This window comes from Temnothorax americanus, unplaced genomic scaffold (assembly GCF_048541705.1).
Source record: "Temnothorax americanus isolate GAGA-0224 unplaced genomic scaffold, ASM4854170v1 Scaffold12, whole genome shotgun sequence".
NCBI lineage: Eukaryota > Metazoa > Arthropoda > Insecta > Hymenoptera > Formicidae > Temnothorax > Temnothorax americanus.
Window position 1 is genome coordinate 2,107,856 of NW_027509253.1, and position 17,368 is coordinate 2,125,223.

Below are 17,368 nucleotides of genomic sequence, written 5' to 3' on the forward strand. Positions count from 1 at the left end.
TACGTGACACGTCGAGGGTCTCTTGGGATTCCTGAAATTCCCTATTAAGCGGCCAATTAAAATTCAAGCCGATTGTCCATCTGGCGATTTTTGAGCGGCATTTTAGAAATAACTGTTCAGCTCTTTTTGATATTTATTTCAGGCGAAATATAAATTATATTTCTCATAAAATTTTATCGATATATTAAATGATTTTTATTATAATGCGCATAAAGTAATATAAAAATTATAGATACTATATTAAAAAAAAAATATATATATCAAACTAGTAGTACGTATATACGTAATAGCTTCTATATTTTTACTCTCGCTCTTATACATTTTCAATTATGCGATATTAAGAATTCGTTAAAATTAGTCGAAGAAAAATTTCTGACATAATAACATAAGTAACAATATCGAGAAGTTACTTTATTAAATTGCAATATTGTTTTCATCTCACATTACATGTACTCATAACTCGTTATTATCATTATTAACGTTTACAAATTCGAGAAACGTTTCCGTAAACGTCACGGCGATGCCTTTATCGGTCCTCGTCGTTCTTATGTGTCTAGAAATCCATTTAACGTTAGAAAAGCACGCATCAATATCTTCTAGGAGTGACTCCGGGACGTCACGCTCTTTCGTCTGAGATCTGCGGGGGGGACGTCGCGAAATTCAAGGGAAACCGTCGTCGTCTTCCTCGGCCATCTCCTTGGCCAGCTCCAGATCCTGCTGTTCCCTCTCTCTGCGCTCCTCCGCAGACTCCAAGTCCTTCCCGTAAGACTTAGGCGGGTAGCGCATTGCCTTGACGCTCTGATTATGCAGGTCCAGGCAGAACGTGATTCTCTGATGAAACGCCAGCAGCGGCTCCTTGGTGCAGTAGATGTCCGTGGTCTCCTTACTGCGCATATAGCCGTTCTCCGGGTCCAGGGTAGCCTCGATCACGCCGTCGCGGATCGCCTTGGCCACGATGAACTCCGCGTCCACGCTGGAGTCCAGTCCCAGCTTGCGGGCGATGTCGGTCGGTGATATGCGCGAATACGAGAGCCCGATCGAGCGGATCGCGGTCTTGATGACGTTGTGCCGCAACCGTAGGATCAGCGTGAACGTGTGATCGGCGCGGAACTGCGGTCCAAAGTTCTCCAGGACCTCGCCGAAGCGCTGCAGGTTGCCCAGGCGCACCGCCTGGGTCAGCTGGAAGTACGGGGCGAGGGCCCGGCGTAGAGCGGCCTGCCGGAATATCTGCCTCTCCGGGATGTCGCCGAGAAGAAGCTCCACCGCGACCGCCAGCTTCTGTACCGTCTGCCTAAAACCGACCGCCGTGGTCTGCGGCGCCTTGCGCATCGCCTGCACCAAATACTTGTGCGCCGCCGAGTACTCCAGCCTGGCGGCCTTTATCCTGCCGAGGTAGTAGAGGAAACGCGCCCACTCGTTGTTGCTGGCCGACTCGGGGAAGGTCGACTTGAGCACCAGCTTGTCCGCTTGATCGTAGAGATTGTAGTGCAGGTAGTTGCGCAACAGGCAATTGATCAGCACCGCCTGGCCCTCGAAGTCGTTGCGCAGGGTCGCGGTACGTAGACGTAGGTGCAGGAAACCCCGGATCTTGTCGAGCTGATCCGTCAGCTCGTACGCGCGCGAGTGATAGAAGTAGCACTTCGCGGCGATCAGGTCGATGGTCCTGCGGTTCTGCGCGCCGATCTTCTGCACCAGCTGCTCCGAGCACTGCACCGCCTCGTTGTACTTGCCGGTGTCGATCAGCCGGATCAGCACCAGCAGATGGATGTAGCCGTCGATCTCGGGGAGCAGGGACGACGAGGAGCTGCGGAACTTCTGGGTGACCGTCTGGCAGTCGTCCACGTCCATCGGCTCCTCCACCCAGGCGAGGAGGGCGTCGCGCTCGGCGACGGACTTGGCGTAGAAGCCGGTGACGAGGCCGCGCAGGACGACCGGGTTGAGACGACGGCGGGTGTTGGGCAGGGTGCGAAGGGCGCGGAGCACGAAGCGCGGCTCCTTGTTCTGCACCGCCTTCTCGATCTGCCGCGTGTGCTCGCGGATGTCGCACACGGTCTGCATATCGGTGTCCCTGCGCTCACCCGCCCCGTCGCCGTCGCCGTTCTGCGCGCCGTCGGTCGCGCCCGCCGGATTCACGTCAACGTCCATCGCCTCGACGTTTCTGCCGCTCGGCACGCCCATGATCACGCTGTCCGCTGGTGATCGTTGACTTCCCACTCTACGCCGACAGCTCTCTCGTTCGCGGTGCTCGGGACGGAAGGATGGGGTTCCGGACGACCGTTCAGATACTCATTGTCCACCCGATCCACCTCGTATTTGTGTGCTGATTTGTGCAACTCACCGTACGGCGAATGCTCGATTCGAGGTTAGGACGGCCGCACGCTCATTGGATTGGTGTGACAATGCGCGCGAACTATAAAGAGCCGCGGCGGTAGAAATAAGATAAAGTGCGATATTATTTTTTAAATGTTGAAATTTGGCAAATTTCATAGTTAGTCGGAGATTTTTCGAGTGTCAACGTTATATTTAACTATTACTCTCTTTTGTGAATGTTAATGTAAACAATTTACTTGTGCTATGGATGCATTGGAGTCCCGCGTCACATGTCCCACGTCCCACGATCTACCTGCACCCTGCACTGCGTCTGAATTGTCTCGACTGTCTGGAGTACTCCGATAACCGCGGCGAGTTAGGTTAGGGCGCCCGGCGATTAGGATTAGGCAAGTAAAATAATCGGCAGGTGACGATGGCCGCTTCGCGTGTGGAAGAGCTAATTAATTATTTTAAGTCGCACAACAAAATCCGGGAGCAGCAGAGCCACTCGGCGAAGGTGCACAGCGTGGGATGGAGCTGCGACGGCAAATACCTGGCCTCGGGCTCCTTCGACAAGTCCGTTTGCATATTCTCGCTATGCCCGGATCGCTTGGTTAGTAAACGTAACCTGTAACGAATCCCTTTTCTTCGTAAAATCGATAATTATAGTATAGAGAACTGCATGTGTGAATACTAATGTACGGTAACCGGCCTCAGGATGTTTATTCGGACATCACCAGCTGCTTCTTTTTATTTTTTAAATAATTTTTTTTGGTTTGTAGAAAAGATGATATTTTCTTCTCAGGGGAGGCATGTGATTATGATAAATTCAGCTGTATTGCTTTCCCTTTTCTTGGGGTAGCTATCCCTTCAGAAAAATCTTAAATGGCAAGTAAAGAATCAAACGACATATCGTTTCGAATGTTTTTTAATTTTCTTCATAAATATGTTCATTCGAATTTGAATGCCTTTCGAAAAATTGCAATTGTTTTAAATACTAAAAATTTACACTTTAGAGAACAATTTTCTAAATATTCGAAATGCCTTGCATCAACCTCCATATGTTATTAAGTTGTTTCAATATTAACGCAATTCTAATCGCAGATTTAATTACACGGTCCTCAACGTAAGTCTTTTTGTTTTTTATTTAGAAGCAGGAGACGACTTTTAGAGGACACGGCGGCAGCGTGGACCAGTTGTGCTGGCACGCCTTCTCCCCAGAATTATTATCCACGGCAAGTGGCGACAAGACGGTACGCATCTGGGATACGAGGACGCAGAAATGCACGGCGAACATCAGCACCAGAGGGGAAAACATCAACATATCGTGGTCGCCGGACGGTAACACGATTGCCGTGGGAAACAAGGAAGACCTGGTGACGTTCATCGACGCCCGGGTGATGAAAATACGCGCGGAGGAGCAGTTCAACTTCGAGGTGAACGAGATCTCGTGGAACAAGGACTCGGACACGTTTTACCTGACCAACGGCCAGGGCTGCGTGCACATACTCAGCTATCCGGAGCTGGAGCTGTTGCACGTGATCAAGGCGCATCCCGGCACGTGCATCTGCATCGAGTTCGATCCGACCGGCCAGTATTTCGCTATCGGATCCGCGGACGCGCTGGTCTCCCTGTGGGACGCCGACGAGTTGTGTTGCCTGAGGACATTCTCGCGGCTGGAGTGGCCGGTCAGGACCATCTCCTTCTCGTATGATGGGCAGCTCCTAGCAGCGGCCTCCGAGGACTTGGTCATAGACATCGGTGAGGTGCAGACCGGCGAGAAGATCGCCGACGTCCCGGTAGAGGCAGCGACATTCACTGTCGCGTGGCACCCGAAACAGTATCTCTTAGCTTACGCGTGTGACGATAAGGACTCGTACGACCGGAAACGCGATGCCGGTAGTTTAAAGGTATACGGTTTCGCGAATGATTGAATGACTTTTTGTACCTTTTTGTTCTGGGTTCGTACTGTTCTCGCGGGCGCGCGCGCGAAATATCGTCTTGTTTTATATTTTATAAATATAAAAAAAAATATATAAATAAACTTGAGAAATATTCCACAAACACATTATCTCGTAATTGTGAGATCACGATGAGCTACATAAAAACTGGACCGTGTTCCAAAAATTGAGAACGATTATAAATACGAATATAAAAAATGGAAAATGTATAAACGCGAATATTATAAATCTGATGAACTCGATAAGATGTAATGATGTAATTGATTTAATGAGATACGTTAGGCTACGTGTTTCTGTTGAACCTTATCGTATACTTTATATTATCGATCACACTCGGTATCGATTTATTGATCAAGACAGAGTTATATCAAATAATCAAGCGTGAACTTTTTTGTTGACCGTTCGGTCGGCATGGTTACCGTGTTTGGCTCAGGTTTACCCGAGACCATGTGAGTCACGTTTTGTTTTATCCGTACGGTCATCAGCGGGAACTTCGTGTTCCTCGTTGGGTCTCGCCCTGCCTTCTCCGACGATATTCGTCTCGCTATGGCGAATCGGGATGAAACAAACACCGTCTGCGTATGCCGGTACGTTCCCGACGAAGATGCGCGAGAGACGAGAGGCAGCTTCAATGACACCCGTAATATTCACGAGATCGACGAGGAGGAGAGCGAGACCGAAGAAACGACGGCTTTAGAGCGGCCAAGCGAGCCAAGTCCTTCCGCTACGGATGAAGAAGGCGATAAGGAGGAAGTTGTACGGAAGATTAAGGAGACGTCGGACGACGAATCCGTGTACACAGGCGAGTCCTTCTGCTCCGACGAGTCCTGCGACGAATCCGACGTCACGAATGTCACGTCAAGTTCGCTGAACTCTTCTTCTCTGATCCGCGTCACTGATCTTCAGCTCAGCCAGAGTTTGGAGGAACGGGACATCGGGGTCAGCGAGTCGAGGTGGACCGACGATCAGGATGAATCTTGCTCGCTCGGTAACGATCCGTCTCGCGCTACCACGGCGGATAGGGACAGGTTTGCCAGATCGAGGAGGTGCGGACGATGGAACATGAGCTTCACCGACGAGGAGATGCGCAAGATCGGGTGGGAGAACGAGTTGCTGCTGAGGAAGATCATGGCGCAACAGAAACCTCGGCACAAGAATCTCGGCGAGGATAACGTTCAGTCTAGGGCCAGCAGTTCCGCGATAAACAGGAAGAAGTTGCAAAAGAAGATAGAAAATGATAATGTGGTATATAATTTTCGATATCGCAGAAACGTAATAAAAGATAGATGTGTGTATATATATATTTTCGTACATCTCTTTTTTTCTACTTTTGTAAGTAAATAAAATAAAATAGCGAAGCGTATAACGCGAAAAACTTCATTTGCAGCTGCTCCAACGAAGGATACAACAGGCGAAGTCGTGCGTTTACGCGAATACATCGAGAATGGGTTGCAGATTGACATTTTTGTAAAGTTTTTATAATATTGAAAAGGATTTTGTCATTCCCCATTAGAAAATGGAGTCAATAACATCAGCCAAGATTCAATAAACTGATATTTGTAGGGAAATAATGGGTGATGTATAAATCATGGAGTTGTGCTTTATCGTTTTTCTAGTAATACGTATATAAATATCAGTGAGATTCTGAAAGAACTCGCGGCGTGGACTTTAACTCCGATAATCTATGAAAAAAAGTTTCTATCTTTTCGAATATAAAACATTACTGTGCTCTTTTTTTGTGACTTCTTTATTAAAACACAACGATTACCAGTCTTGAAGAATAGGTACACATTTCTTTCACTTCGTATTTTGTGTATACGGCGCAAATCTTGTAAACTCGTCTCTTGAAAATTTGCTTGAAGATATCCTCTACAAGTCAAGACTATAAAAAAATCACAGTTCTCACTCATCTCAAATAACTTAATTATCACTCATGGTTAATATCAAAATCGGGAACTCTCAAATATTGTGATAGTTCTCTTTTCCTTCTTTCTTTTTTCCTTGTACATACATACACGGGCGATATCATGAGAGAAGATAAAGGAGTGTATTTTGTGACAAGGAGCAAATTATAAATTTCCGTATAAGCAATGTACAACACATTGTTCCTTTAAATTAATATGTGCTGTGATTACAATATGAAACTGTATTCCCTTTTTCACTTTTTATATTCGATTTTGTAATTCCACATGTACTATTTCTATTTCATTTCACTGTAACTGATCGGTCATGTTCACTCTTTTTTAGCAAACCAAAACAAAAGGAAAAAACAAACAAACAAACAAAAAAAAGAAAATATTCGATTATCCTGCATCGAAGTATCTTTGCAAATAATTTAAAAATATCAAATTTCTTTAAATAACGAAATAGAAAGTAAGAAGTAACATATAGATTTTGGTTTAAGAGACTGTACGAAAATAATTCGTTTGAGAGACTATTCACCTGCGTTACTATCGTACAACGTAATAGCAACAATTATATCACAAAGTACGCTCAGCGCAGTAGCAACAAAACAACAATTTTCGACTTCTCAAATCTGTTATCGCGACAATTATTTTACCGTCATTAAGACCGTTGGTTATCTTTTTCTCGACTTTCGCCAAAAAATCATGAAACAAGATATCACAAGATAAAACCTCTTCGAAGTTCCAAGTCATTAATCCTCGCGTTTCGTTCTCCACGATTCCGTCGACGATGGCGTCCATATTGTGCTGAGCGAACGAAACGGATCGAATCCCGATCTTTCCTGGAATAACAATTGAAGATTAAATTACGGGCTTTACGGTAAAGATCAGAGTTCTTTTTTACATTCGTTGGTCACGTACTTGCGTATCCGTCTCGGACTGTAACGTTTGCGATATCATGGGAGGTGCGGCCGCACCCCAAGGTGCCGCAGCCCATACACCCCCTGTGTTGATTCCCCATACGCCACGTTCCTCTCCGACCGCTGCCCTGGTGTGCAATGGTTCCCAGTTTGTATCAACTGTCCAATTATCTGTAAGTATACACATTAAAATCGTGTTGTTTTTTTAATTAAAAAAAAAAAAACTTCTATTCTGAAACTAATTCTGATTACACTTAAATTTATATAATTTAAAATAAGAACAGTTTCGATATCCTTTCTGAATAGCTGAGCTTAATACCTTTTAAGTCCGACAAAACAGGTTTCTCCGGGGTTTTCGGCGACTCCAACTGAAATCCGTTCGTACTCTCTGATAATAAATTTATTATTGGACTAGTGTCTTCCCACAATTGGCACCGCGTGTCTTCTTCGGGGGTCTCCAATTCTACTAAAGGCTCGTCGGTCTCTGGAAGATCGTCGTATGGCACCAGCTCGCGTTCAAACTGCTGATAATTTGATTGAGAATTTTAATTTAATTAATTGAGAATTACATGACAATTTAAAGATTAAGTTAATTCGAACAGTGACTTACTGGATGTTCTGTGAAGGTATTGATGAAATAGCTGTTCGAATGTTGCGATTCCGGCTGCAAAATTAAAGGCTCTGGCTCGAGTGATTTATTTTTGTTTACAGTTGTATTACAGAGAGGGGCTGGATTCGACATCAAATTGTATTCCTTTGGTGTTTGCGGCGACTCTTGTGACGATTGTGGCTTAGCGCATTGAACGTCTTTGACATCGGTATTGAATACCGTGAACAGATTTGACGTACTCGTTTGACTCTTGTGATTCGTGTGATTTAAATTGGAGAACGGTGAGACGATCTCCGGACTTCGCGCCACTACATCGCTGAACTTAGCTCTGTTCTCGCCCCAACAGGAAGGTGGTGGTGGCAAAGGACTGGGCATTACTCCTATGCTGCGCGTTACATCCTCTTTTTGACTTATGTTTCCGTTCACAGGAAGAGCTGCAACAATAACGAATAAAAACTGTTATTTTTATATATATGCAGGAAATACTTCTAGTACTTTTATACGTACATTATTAAGTGCTATTATAATAAATGTAACCAAAATTAATAAGTTAAAGAAAAAAGGGAAACATTTTACGCGATTCATTTAACAGATTAATAGGTTTAATTTAAAATGAAATTTTTTACATGCTATTACCGTATTAAAATTCAAGAAAACAGGTTTTTACTTATTCCGCGCTAATGCATTTCAATATCGTATATGAGTACATACATTTAACATGTGTTTTGTCAGCTACACGACGTTTCTGCACCGTTTTCTCCTTTCGCGGCGGATTCTTATTTTGACGTGACTTGAAGGATGACTCGACGGTATGCGAGGTATGAATATGATGCTTTGTGCCGGACCTAGTAGTGTTCGTCTTCCATCTATTTGGATTATTCTGCTTCTCCTTATCGTACTCATCGTCATCACAGTCGCCTTCGTAGTTATCCTTATAATCTATGCATGGCACAGGAGGAATAGACTGAGGTTTGCTCTTCTTAGATATCGGCTTCCTTTGTAGCTTCTCTTGTTTCCCGCACGGATGATCAGAACTCTGAAAATAAATTACGAAAGAAAAATCTTTTTATAGATATCTCGGAAGCCTATATCTATTCACGTAATCGATTAACAATCGATATATTAATTCTGAGACAAGAGTTCCATTATTATTTAACAATAATCTTTTTGCAAAAACCTATCTAATTTTCAGCATTAAATTATTTTTAAAATTAACACTAATATTGGATCTTTGAAAAAAATAAAGTATAATCGTGGAATTAAAATTACTTATATATGTCTTTCAATGAGTTGACGTAAATGGGACTTACTTTACACGATGTCGTTTCATCGTGAGTCGAACTCTCCGTCGTCGTGGACGACGTCTCTTCTTCCGAAAGATGAACGGTCTTTTGAGTGCTCGCCTGTTCGAGCTTTTTCAATGAAACGTGATTATTATGGTTACTATTGTTGTTTCCACTGCTGTTTGTCTGTTTATTGCGCTTGTTGTCAGACTTGTTAACCCGATTGTTATTCATTATCGTCGTGTCCATTTGAACCTCGTGGTCATTCAACTTTGACTCCTCTTTGACACTCGACTGCGTCGTTGACTGCGTCTTTCCTTTTCTGTTCGACGTCGGACTCGACTTTGTAATTGCGTTGACATTGTACTTCTTCTCTTGAATCAATTGAATGTCCGTAAGTGCATCGTTCGTCATGCAATTGTCCGACTGGGCCTCTTGAACGTTGTTTTGTTTCTTATTATTCTTTTTCTTCGACGCGTACGTACTTGTCATATTCGCGACGTTAAGATTATTAATAACATTAGACGATTCCTCGCTTCGCTTGAAGGACAGCAAATCTTTGGACTCGATATCCAATTTAAATTTACGTTCTTCCTCGGCGGACCAGTCCGGGATTTTCAATCCCTTCTGCGCGTCCTTGTCCTTGCACTTTTTCACGTTCATTAATGACCAGTCTGGAAACGCTTCGTCTTTCTTCGTCTTGGTTTTCTCGTCGCTTGTCGTCGAGATTTTCTCGTTTTTGTTAACGATACAACCACTGCCACTATTACCTCCTTGCGTCGTGTTGTGCGTCGAGATATGCGACAGCAGCCGCAGATCCAGAGGCGGTTGCACCGGATTCTCCTTCGAGTAATTGGCCAGGCCTTCCCGTAGTATTCGGTCCGCTTCGAGGAACGAGACCACGGCGACGCACAACATCAATACCGATGAGAGGATGATAGCGGCCTTCTGCACCGCGCCTTCCCACGACGGTCTGGCAAGCACCGACGCGCATAAATTTAACGAGTGCGCCGGCAAAGTTGCCAGCAGATTAAGTATCACCACGCCGTTCTCAACGTTCTCGCCGGCATCCGGTCCCATGCTCGTCATCACCAGCAGCTTCCGTTCCACGCGCGACAACGTGAAGTCCGGGGTGAACGCTATCTCGATTCTCTTGGTAGCGTTCGGACTCAATTTGAAAGGCGTGCAATCGAGCACCTTGAAGCCGTAACCCTCGCAATGCCAGTCGTTGATGTAGAAGCCGTAAATCTCGATCGGCAGCTCTCCCGTATTTCTAGCCGTGAAAGATCGCTTTACGGTGAGAGTCGTAACGAGCTTGTTGCGATCTCCTGGGAAAGGAAAGCGTTATTATAAGGAAAATCTCCTCCTCTCGATTGCGACGATTAAGGCGAAATTAGAATCGTCGAGAAATATGCACGGTGCAAAAGAGTGTTGATTTAAAATATGCCTTACGAGTGTAACAACAAAACAGTAAATTAAACACGTTAAGAAGATGTTGTATCTTTTCTTTCGAGATTATGAGACAAAGATTGAGAAAACGTACATACGTTCACAATCTTTAAGATGCTTATCCGTTAGTTCGAATAACAGAGGCGTAATCGATCCCGGCTTGCGATGACCGAATCTAAATTGTGCGCTCGCGCCTCGGCCGCTCATACGCAAGACTTCTAAAATAGTCATATTATTTCTGGAAAACCAGTAAAATGTGCGTCAATAAATAGGGCACCTGCACATTCTTCTTTTTTTTCTCTCTCTCTCGCAGTCTCAACTTACCTAATATATAAAAAACCAGACGACGCCAAAGTGGAAAAGGGTGTGTATGCCACGCGAATTGTTCGCGTTTCCGAAGGGTTTAAATATAAAGGAAGCGATTGAGGCGCTATCGTTACACCCCATTGTTTCTCAAACAATTCTCGCTCATCCGCATTCTCTTCTAGTTTGAACTCCTCCGGGATAGTGGACGAAAATTCCGCATAAACAGGCTTAAATCTGTGCAATATCAATTTTTTTATTATTAATTTTTGGCCTGAATAAAAATGACTTGCAAAACGATTGTCAACCAAATAATAATCGATTACGTACTTCATTGGCAAAGAGTGATAAAGACGCGCTCCTTGAGGATAGTTCCAATCCATAACCAGCTGAATTATCAGCGGGCTCGCACTCGGATTGTGCAACTTGATCGCTCTGTACGACGTGTTTCCGACTTGAGTCAATGGGAACATCAGGACACTCTTGTTCCTTATGCTACTGGAGCCGGCCAACAGGCTCGGCCAGTACGGTTTGATGTTCACATAAAATTTGTGACTGCGCACTTCGGTCGTGTCCAAGCGCATCGTGATGTTTTCCCACGAACCATCCGCGGTGGAGTTGATGAAGCGCACGTGTCGCGTGTTCAGAAAATTCAAATCGGAGTCGCGCGTATGCGAGGGAAGGCTCATCGTGTTCAACCACTGACTACCCGCTGTAAAAGTGAAACGTAGCTACACGACTGAACTGATGTAACTAATGTAACAATTGTATAATAATAAAAGTGAAAATGCGAAACGTATTCCAAGTTTACGAATAGCGAAGTACGGATGAACAATGTGTCACTTACTGTTGGTATCCAGTGATAAACCTAAATAACACTGCTGCTTGCAGGTCACTGAGGGATCGATTTGTATTGAGCCGACATTATTCTCGCCCTTGGATATGACCGGCATCGTAGCTTCCTCCAACGGGATGTACTTTATTCTGTCGTCCTTGTTTATGGGTGCGATATGCGTCACCTCCATCGGTCTTGAGAACGTAGAATGCACCTTCACTTGTTGCACACAGATCGATCCCTGTTGGTTGAGAGATCACATAAAGTTACACGAATGTGCGTCACGTTGAGGAGTACTGGTTCTGGAAAGATGGATTACCACTCACAGGGAAGCAATCAGTAAAAATAAGCTTCTTCAAGGAAATCTTGCCGTGCGCAACCCGCATATACACCGGCAAAGTAAATCGCTCGTAGGTCGTTCGCACGAAAACATCGCCAACAATCGTGTCCTCCTCAACCATTGGAGTCTTCACTTTAATCTTAAAGATTGCCAGAAACTCCGGTTTTATGTATTGCTGAAATAAAAATTATGCATATGTATTTATAAGTAAATCTATAGCGTTACATGTGTAACGTATAAAATGCAAATTTATCGTGCAATACTCACATTTCCAGAATGGCTGCATACGGTTATATTTCGAAATTCCTTATCCAGCAAATCCGCGGGTCCATTTTGACATCCCATCAATTCTAAAACTGCACCAGGCATATTCACACCCCAGCTGTGTAGCTCCACATTGACGGGGTTCTGATTCTCTAGCGCAAAAATTGCCTCGTTCTCGGTACCGCTCCCCACAGTACCAAAATTCATTGTTCCCATATCGTCTTCCTCGCCCGGCATAACTTTTTTCAGTTTCCCGTCATAACTCAACACCGGAACTTCGGTCACCGATACGTTTGAATGTATCAATATCGACGACTCCATCTTCACGTTATCACCTTTCCTTTCTTTGGCAAGTTGTAAAGAAAATATATTGACCTTCTGTTCAGGTTTTATTACTCTAGGAATAAAATCTTTTATCTGGAAATATACATCAATTTTTTTTATTTTAAAGAGTAATCGAGAAATAGTTGAGAAATAAAAAGGAAAAAAAAGTTACGTTGGGTGTCCGTTAAAGAAAAATAACGATTCTTACCGTAAAAAGCGATTTCGCGTTCGAACACATCGTGACATTCGTAATAGCTAATGGTAATTTAAATTTATTCACCACGCTAAAATTCCGGGCTTGATTGGATTGCGGAGAACAATAATGAGTAATCGATGTGTTTACTTCTAATCCACCCTGCAACACTTGGGCTACCCAGGGAATTGCTAATTTCTGACTAGAACCACCTGGACCTATTGCTTTTATTATTAATTTGCCTTTGAAGTGTTGCAAATCCAAACCGGTTTTCCCTAAAAACATTAATATGGAAGTATTCTGAATAGTAGCTCAAAACATCTTTTTATAGTAGGTAATGCGTTATCTCTTACAATCGTAAACCAGCATTCCAATGGCGATTGGTATATCTGTCTCTCCTGGAATTATTGCTGGCTCAAAATGTAGTTTTAATGCTTTCGATACAGGTGTATTTATAATATTCTACGAAAAACATTTTGTTTGTTTAGTAATATCTTGAAATTGATAGATATCAACTTTCTCTTCTAAAACGACTCGAAAAGATTTGAACAATTCTTGCACAACTTACCACAATTTTAATTGCTTTTTTCGCGGAATTTTTTAAAGCAATAGGGAGGCGAATAGGCGGCTGCAACGAGCCACCCATACCTAAATTAATTATTCCAGAACTTCCACCCCAATGAAGACCAGCTCCACTTTTGACTTCTACTTCGACTGCTACCACAAGGATCTCAGCAGTGTTATTCACTTTAAATCTGTAACATATCCCAATTGTATATACTAAAATATGCCTAATATTTTAAGAATACAGCCTACTCTATATTTCATATACCCACCTAACGTATGCTGTATGATTCTTTTCTGCGTAAGCATTAAAAGTTAGTCTGATGATAGGCTTCGTTTGATAAGGTAAAATTTCCCATAATTCACGAGAGCCTTCCGGCTCGCCCGATGGTAATTCTAATTGAAATTCTCCGCCACTACTGTATACTTCCATCACCTTTGTTTATGCAATACAAATAGAGAAAAATTAATTACATAATATGACTGATACTTATATAATCGATACACGCATATAAATAATTCTTTTTATAGATAGTATTATCTATTAATATTTACATACTTGTAAAGCTTCTGGATGTGGATTGTGCATATATATAAGAGGTGTAAAAGATGCATTTAATGGTAACTTGACATCAACTACAGGTCTGAGTCTATAAGGACTACTGACACTTATTCCTTTGACCTGCACAGATTAAAAAATACTTTATTGCAGATATATATATATTTAATATATTAATATTATAACTGTGATATATAAATTCTTTATTACCTGATACTTTAGTGTCCCATCTGAAGTATGTATAAAAAGGTGCGTATCAATGTCACCTTCGTCTCGACCAAGAAACACGACATTAAATGTTGTGTTCCCCAGTGGTGGAATTACCTGGCACAAAAAGAGATGTTAATATTAGATAATTATCCACAATTTTTAAGAAATGTATGAGTAAATTAAATATTTAAGGATCATAAATTAACGTTAGACATATCTATATCTTTAAATTAATCTACTTCTTGTTTTGATTACTGTCATACCACTCGGTAAACTTACTTTGTTTTGAAAAAACGATGAATGGAAATGACGTGTATTTCCCGATATCGATGAAAGATGTATAGTTTTATTGTGATCTTTGTTAAACACGATCACAGTTTCTTGGTGAGGAATACCAAGTTGTCTGAAAGATTACACTGTGTTAAAATTTAACTTCTATGATCACCACCGAATCGAGATTGCGTTAAACAATACCTTTCTTTGAAGTCCAAGATACTTGGCTCGAAAAAAATGTGAGAGAACGAATCTTCCATTTTATCTTCGTCCGATGCAGCATCCCTTAAAAACACGACGATGCGGTTTAACAATTAATCAATTCATCCCGGATGCGCGGCAGTTCCAATAATGGAAATTGAAAATAGGAAAGGTATAAGAACAATTAGTTTTAAGTGAATTGGTTTGGTACACTGTTAATAAAGCAATATTTCCCAGCTTTTCACGTTAGAATGACACGATGAAACAATTATCCAGCGGATGATTTCAAATGATGCATTTGTTTTAACGCATCGATCCCTCAATTAAAAACACAAGACAAAGTATTACATAATAATTACAATTTCTCTAAAGTATATATTTAATGTTTACTCGTTTAATATAAGTGATGTTTACATAATGTACATATTGACAAAGAGTTTATCTGAATCAAGTATCCCCTTTATTGCCTTTTTTTAGAACATATGACACGAAAAAGTTTGAATTATCTTATCTTCGGTTTGCTGACGGTTTTGCAAATCAAGCCCCAAGCTTAGCGAATCTTGTTATGATTCATAAATCAAGCGAAAAGTATGACAATAAGATAACTCCGATGGCCGCAAATAAAATGTGTAGCTAGACGCAGGGTACCCTGCGCAGTTCTAAGACGAGTATCAGAAAGAAAGATTATGACGAAATACCTTTCCTACTTCCACTCACCGTTATATCTTAATGAGTATTATGCTTACCCAGCCCCGTGTACCGTATTAGCAAAATCCTACAAATAAAAACAAAAATTCCAATATAACATCTCTGCCGTACATGTCACGCTGTTTTAATAATAACTGATTGTTCGAGGAACAAATTAATCGTTAGATTTACAACTCATTTCCACACTGTTCTTCACAAACGGATAAAAGCAATTACTCTCTGGCTGCGTTCGCTTCGGGCGCTTTCGTGCTGAAAGCGTCAGTCCATCTTTATTGCTCGTTACATGTTGAAAAAAGAGGGAGCGATGCTTTCAGCGCAAAAGCATCCAAAGCGAACGCAGCCTTTATGGTACCGATTACCTTAAAATACAAGTATCCTTGCATTAGATATTCTTCTTGTAAATATATTAGTTGATACATTTGATAAATAATAATTATACATACGTCGCACGTAGCAAGTTTACTAACCTTATGCATAGATATTGGCATATTATCCAAAAGATATTGAACGTCGTTGTCATCCTGAACAAAGGCTACAAAATAACGAAATTCATATTTTAAACATTACCGCGTTACGTCATGTATAAAAATAATATAAATACGCATGCTACATTAAATATATAGATATAAAAATATACGTTCAAGTTTTGCACAGCTTATTCAAGCTCCAAATACAATTAAAATATACAAAGCTGACAAGGCGCGACGCGTATATTATATAAAAAATGCAAAGAGGTGACACCCACACAATAATGACAACTGCTAATTAATACTCCCGCTAATACAATTATGTAAAATTAAGGAAATAAGAAATTTACGAAAGCTGCAAGTATACGAAGAAAAACAAAAAAATCGCGAATATAAATCCGCAATTATGATCCGCAGGTGACATTCAAGCGCGTCGCTCGTGTTTTTCGTTTAAAATTAATCTGGGCATCGCGACAAACGTTGTCCCGCGGCGGAGGCCGGAGGTGAAGTTTCGTGACGCGGGTTGCGTCGCGCGCAACGTAAACACGGATCCTGACGAGCAGCAGCGCTGCCGAGGTTATATCATTCCTCGATCGCGTGCGGATTTCTCTGAGAAATTCGGGGAATTTCGAAAGGTGGGAGTCGGCCGTGAGGAAAAGGGAGAGAAACGGAGCAAAGCGTCTCGCCGCTCGCCGCCGCGTCGGGACGCGGATCGCGCGTGACGGCGTGAAGCTCGCGGCTCGCGGCGTGACCTTCGTCGTCGCGCGACGGGTATATCGGCGATGGTATCTCGCGCGGGGGGGGTATCGCTGAAAGCTTTAGGCACCGGTGGACGTGGTGGTGGGCCTTATCGCGCCTCACCGTGGGTCCCGCGCTCGCGTGCGTGCACGCGCGCGCAACGCGGCCGATTGTTATTGTTGGATGCAAATCGGCTGCATCGAAATAGTCATGCGGGGAAGAAACGGAGTGAGGGAGAGAGACAGAGAGACAGCGAGCGAGCGTGCGAGAAAGAAAGAGAGAGAGAGAGACACGCACATACAGAGAGAGAAACTCACCATTGTTATGGCCGTGCAGCGACGGCCGGATTTGCGACGTCGCGTCCAGTAGCGTCAACAGGAACAGGCAATAGAACACCTTTGACACGGGCATAATATAACGCCGCGACCGTTGCCGGCGCACTGCTGTCGCGTCCGCTTCTGCTGCCGTTGCTGTTGCACGCTATTTTGTCTTTGGCGGACATGAGAGTCCGCCTTCGGCCATACTCCGGTACTATCGAAGCGCGCGATATCGATTCCGCTGGCGCGCCGCAGCGCGCCGCGCGAAGCCGCCGCCGGGCGGCGCCACCGGCGCCGCGGCTGTTTTCGAAGATCCGAAGATTCCCCCCTTGCGATTTTTGAGATCCTGCCACCACCGCTATGCTCTTCCCAATCGAAATGTTGACGCGATTGAAGAACGACGGTCGTTCTCTCTGTTTCTCTTTTTCGAGAGTGATTTCGCCCGTTGCTTTTTGTAAAAAAACGTTTTTAATTGTTGGATTGTCGCAAAAGGAATAATATATTGCGCACGATGTCGATAACATAATCGAGATTTCCAGTATCGAATATCGATTGTCGACAATGTCGACCATTCTCGAGCTGAGCCGCCTCATGGTAGAAATACATGTATGTATACATGTATTTCTACCATGAGC

At 43.1% G+C, this 17,368-nt stretch overlaps 4 protein-coding genes across 10 annotated transcripts; 2 read left to right on the forward strand and 2 right to left on the reverse strand.

Annotated features, from left to right (window-relative positions):
- Positions 1–390: 390 nt before the first annotated feature.
- Rpn3 (regulatory particle non-ATPase 3) lies at positions 391–2,583 on the reverse strand. The gene is made up of 2 exons (XM_077398904.1): positions 2,568–2,583; positions 391–2,410 (listed from the first exon to the last, which is right to left on the reverse strand). The coding sequence occupies exon 2, from the start codon at positions 2,176–2,178 to the stop codon at positions 661–663; it is 1,518 nt and encodes a 505-aa protein (XP_077255030.1). The 5' UTR covers positions 2,179–2,410; positions 2,568–2,583; the 3' UTR covers positions 391–660.
- On the forward strand, positions 2,404–4,374 carry Tex (THO complex 3 homolog tex). 3 transcript variants are annotated; one of them, XM_077398931.1, is made up of 3 exons: positions 2,785–2,923; positions 3,093–3,198; positions 3,462–4,374. In XM_077398931.1, exons 2-3 carry the CDS (start codon positions 3,196–3,198, stop codon positions 4,242–4,244), a joined length of 786 nt encoding a protein of 261 aa, XP_077255057.1. In that variant the 5' UTR covers positions 2,785–2,923; positions 3,093–3,195; the 3' UTR covers positions 4,245–4,374. The 3 variants fall into 3 exon arrangements, with proteins under 3 accessions (XP_077255055.1, XP_077255057.1, XP_077255058.1); XM_077398932.1 differs by having other exon boundaries at positions 2,791–2,923; positions 3,116–3,198; XM_077398929.1 differs by lacking the exon at positions 3,093–3,198 and having other exon boundaries at positions 2,404–2,923.
- Positions 4,375–4,663: 289 nt separating this feature from the next.
- Positions 4,664–5,857, forward strand: LOC143893476 (uncharacterized). Its single transcript, XM_077398934.1, has 2 exons — positions 4,664–5,516; positions 5,659–5,857. The coding sequence occupies exons 1-2, from the start codon at positions 4,818–4,820 to the stop codon at positions 5,740–5,742; spliced, it is 783 nt and encodes a 260-aa protein (XP_077255060.1). The 5' UTR covers positions 4,664–4,817; the 3' UTR covers positions 5,743–5,857.
- A 143-nt stretch (positions 5,858–6,000) lies between these two features.
- On the reverse strand, positions 6,001–16,977 carry Tmem131 (Transmembrane protein 131). 5 transcript variants are annotated; one of them, XM_077398855.1, is made up of 23 exons: positions 16,734–16,977; positions 15,679–15,743; positions 15,250–15,278; positions 14,504–14,587; positions 14,309–14,432; positions 14,030–14,143; positions 13,820–13,942; positions 13,533–13,696; positions 13,265–13,451; positions 13,050–13,158; positions 12,712–12,971; positions 12,183–12,596; positions 11,902–12,090; positions 11,588–11,816; positions 11,071–11,452; positions 10,762–10,977; positions 10,536–10,675; positions 9,016–10,316; positions 8,417–8,741; positions 7,706–8,139; positions 7,415–7,616; positions 7,097–7,266; positions 6,001–7,017 (listed from the first exon to the last, which is right to left on the reverse strand). In XM_077398855.1, the coding sequence occupies exons 1-23, from the start codon at positions 16,825–16,827 to the stop codon at positions 6,928–6,930; spliced, it is 5,445 nt and encodes a 1,814-aa protein (XP_077254981.1). In that variant the 5' UTR covers positions 16,828–16,977; the 3' UTR covers positions 6,001–6,927. The 5 variants fall into 5 exon arrangements, with proteins under 5 accessions (XP_077254981.1, XP_077254983.1, XP_077254980.1 ...); XM_077398857.1 differs by having other exon boundaries at positions 7,415–7,619; positions 12,784–12,971; positions 16,734–16,976; XM_077398854.1 differs by having other exon boundaries at positions 7,415–7,619; positions 16,734–16,976.
- Between the last annotated feature and the right edge of the window lie 391 nt (positions 16,978–17,368).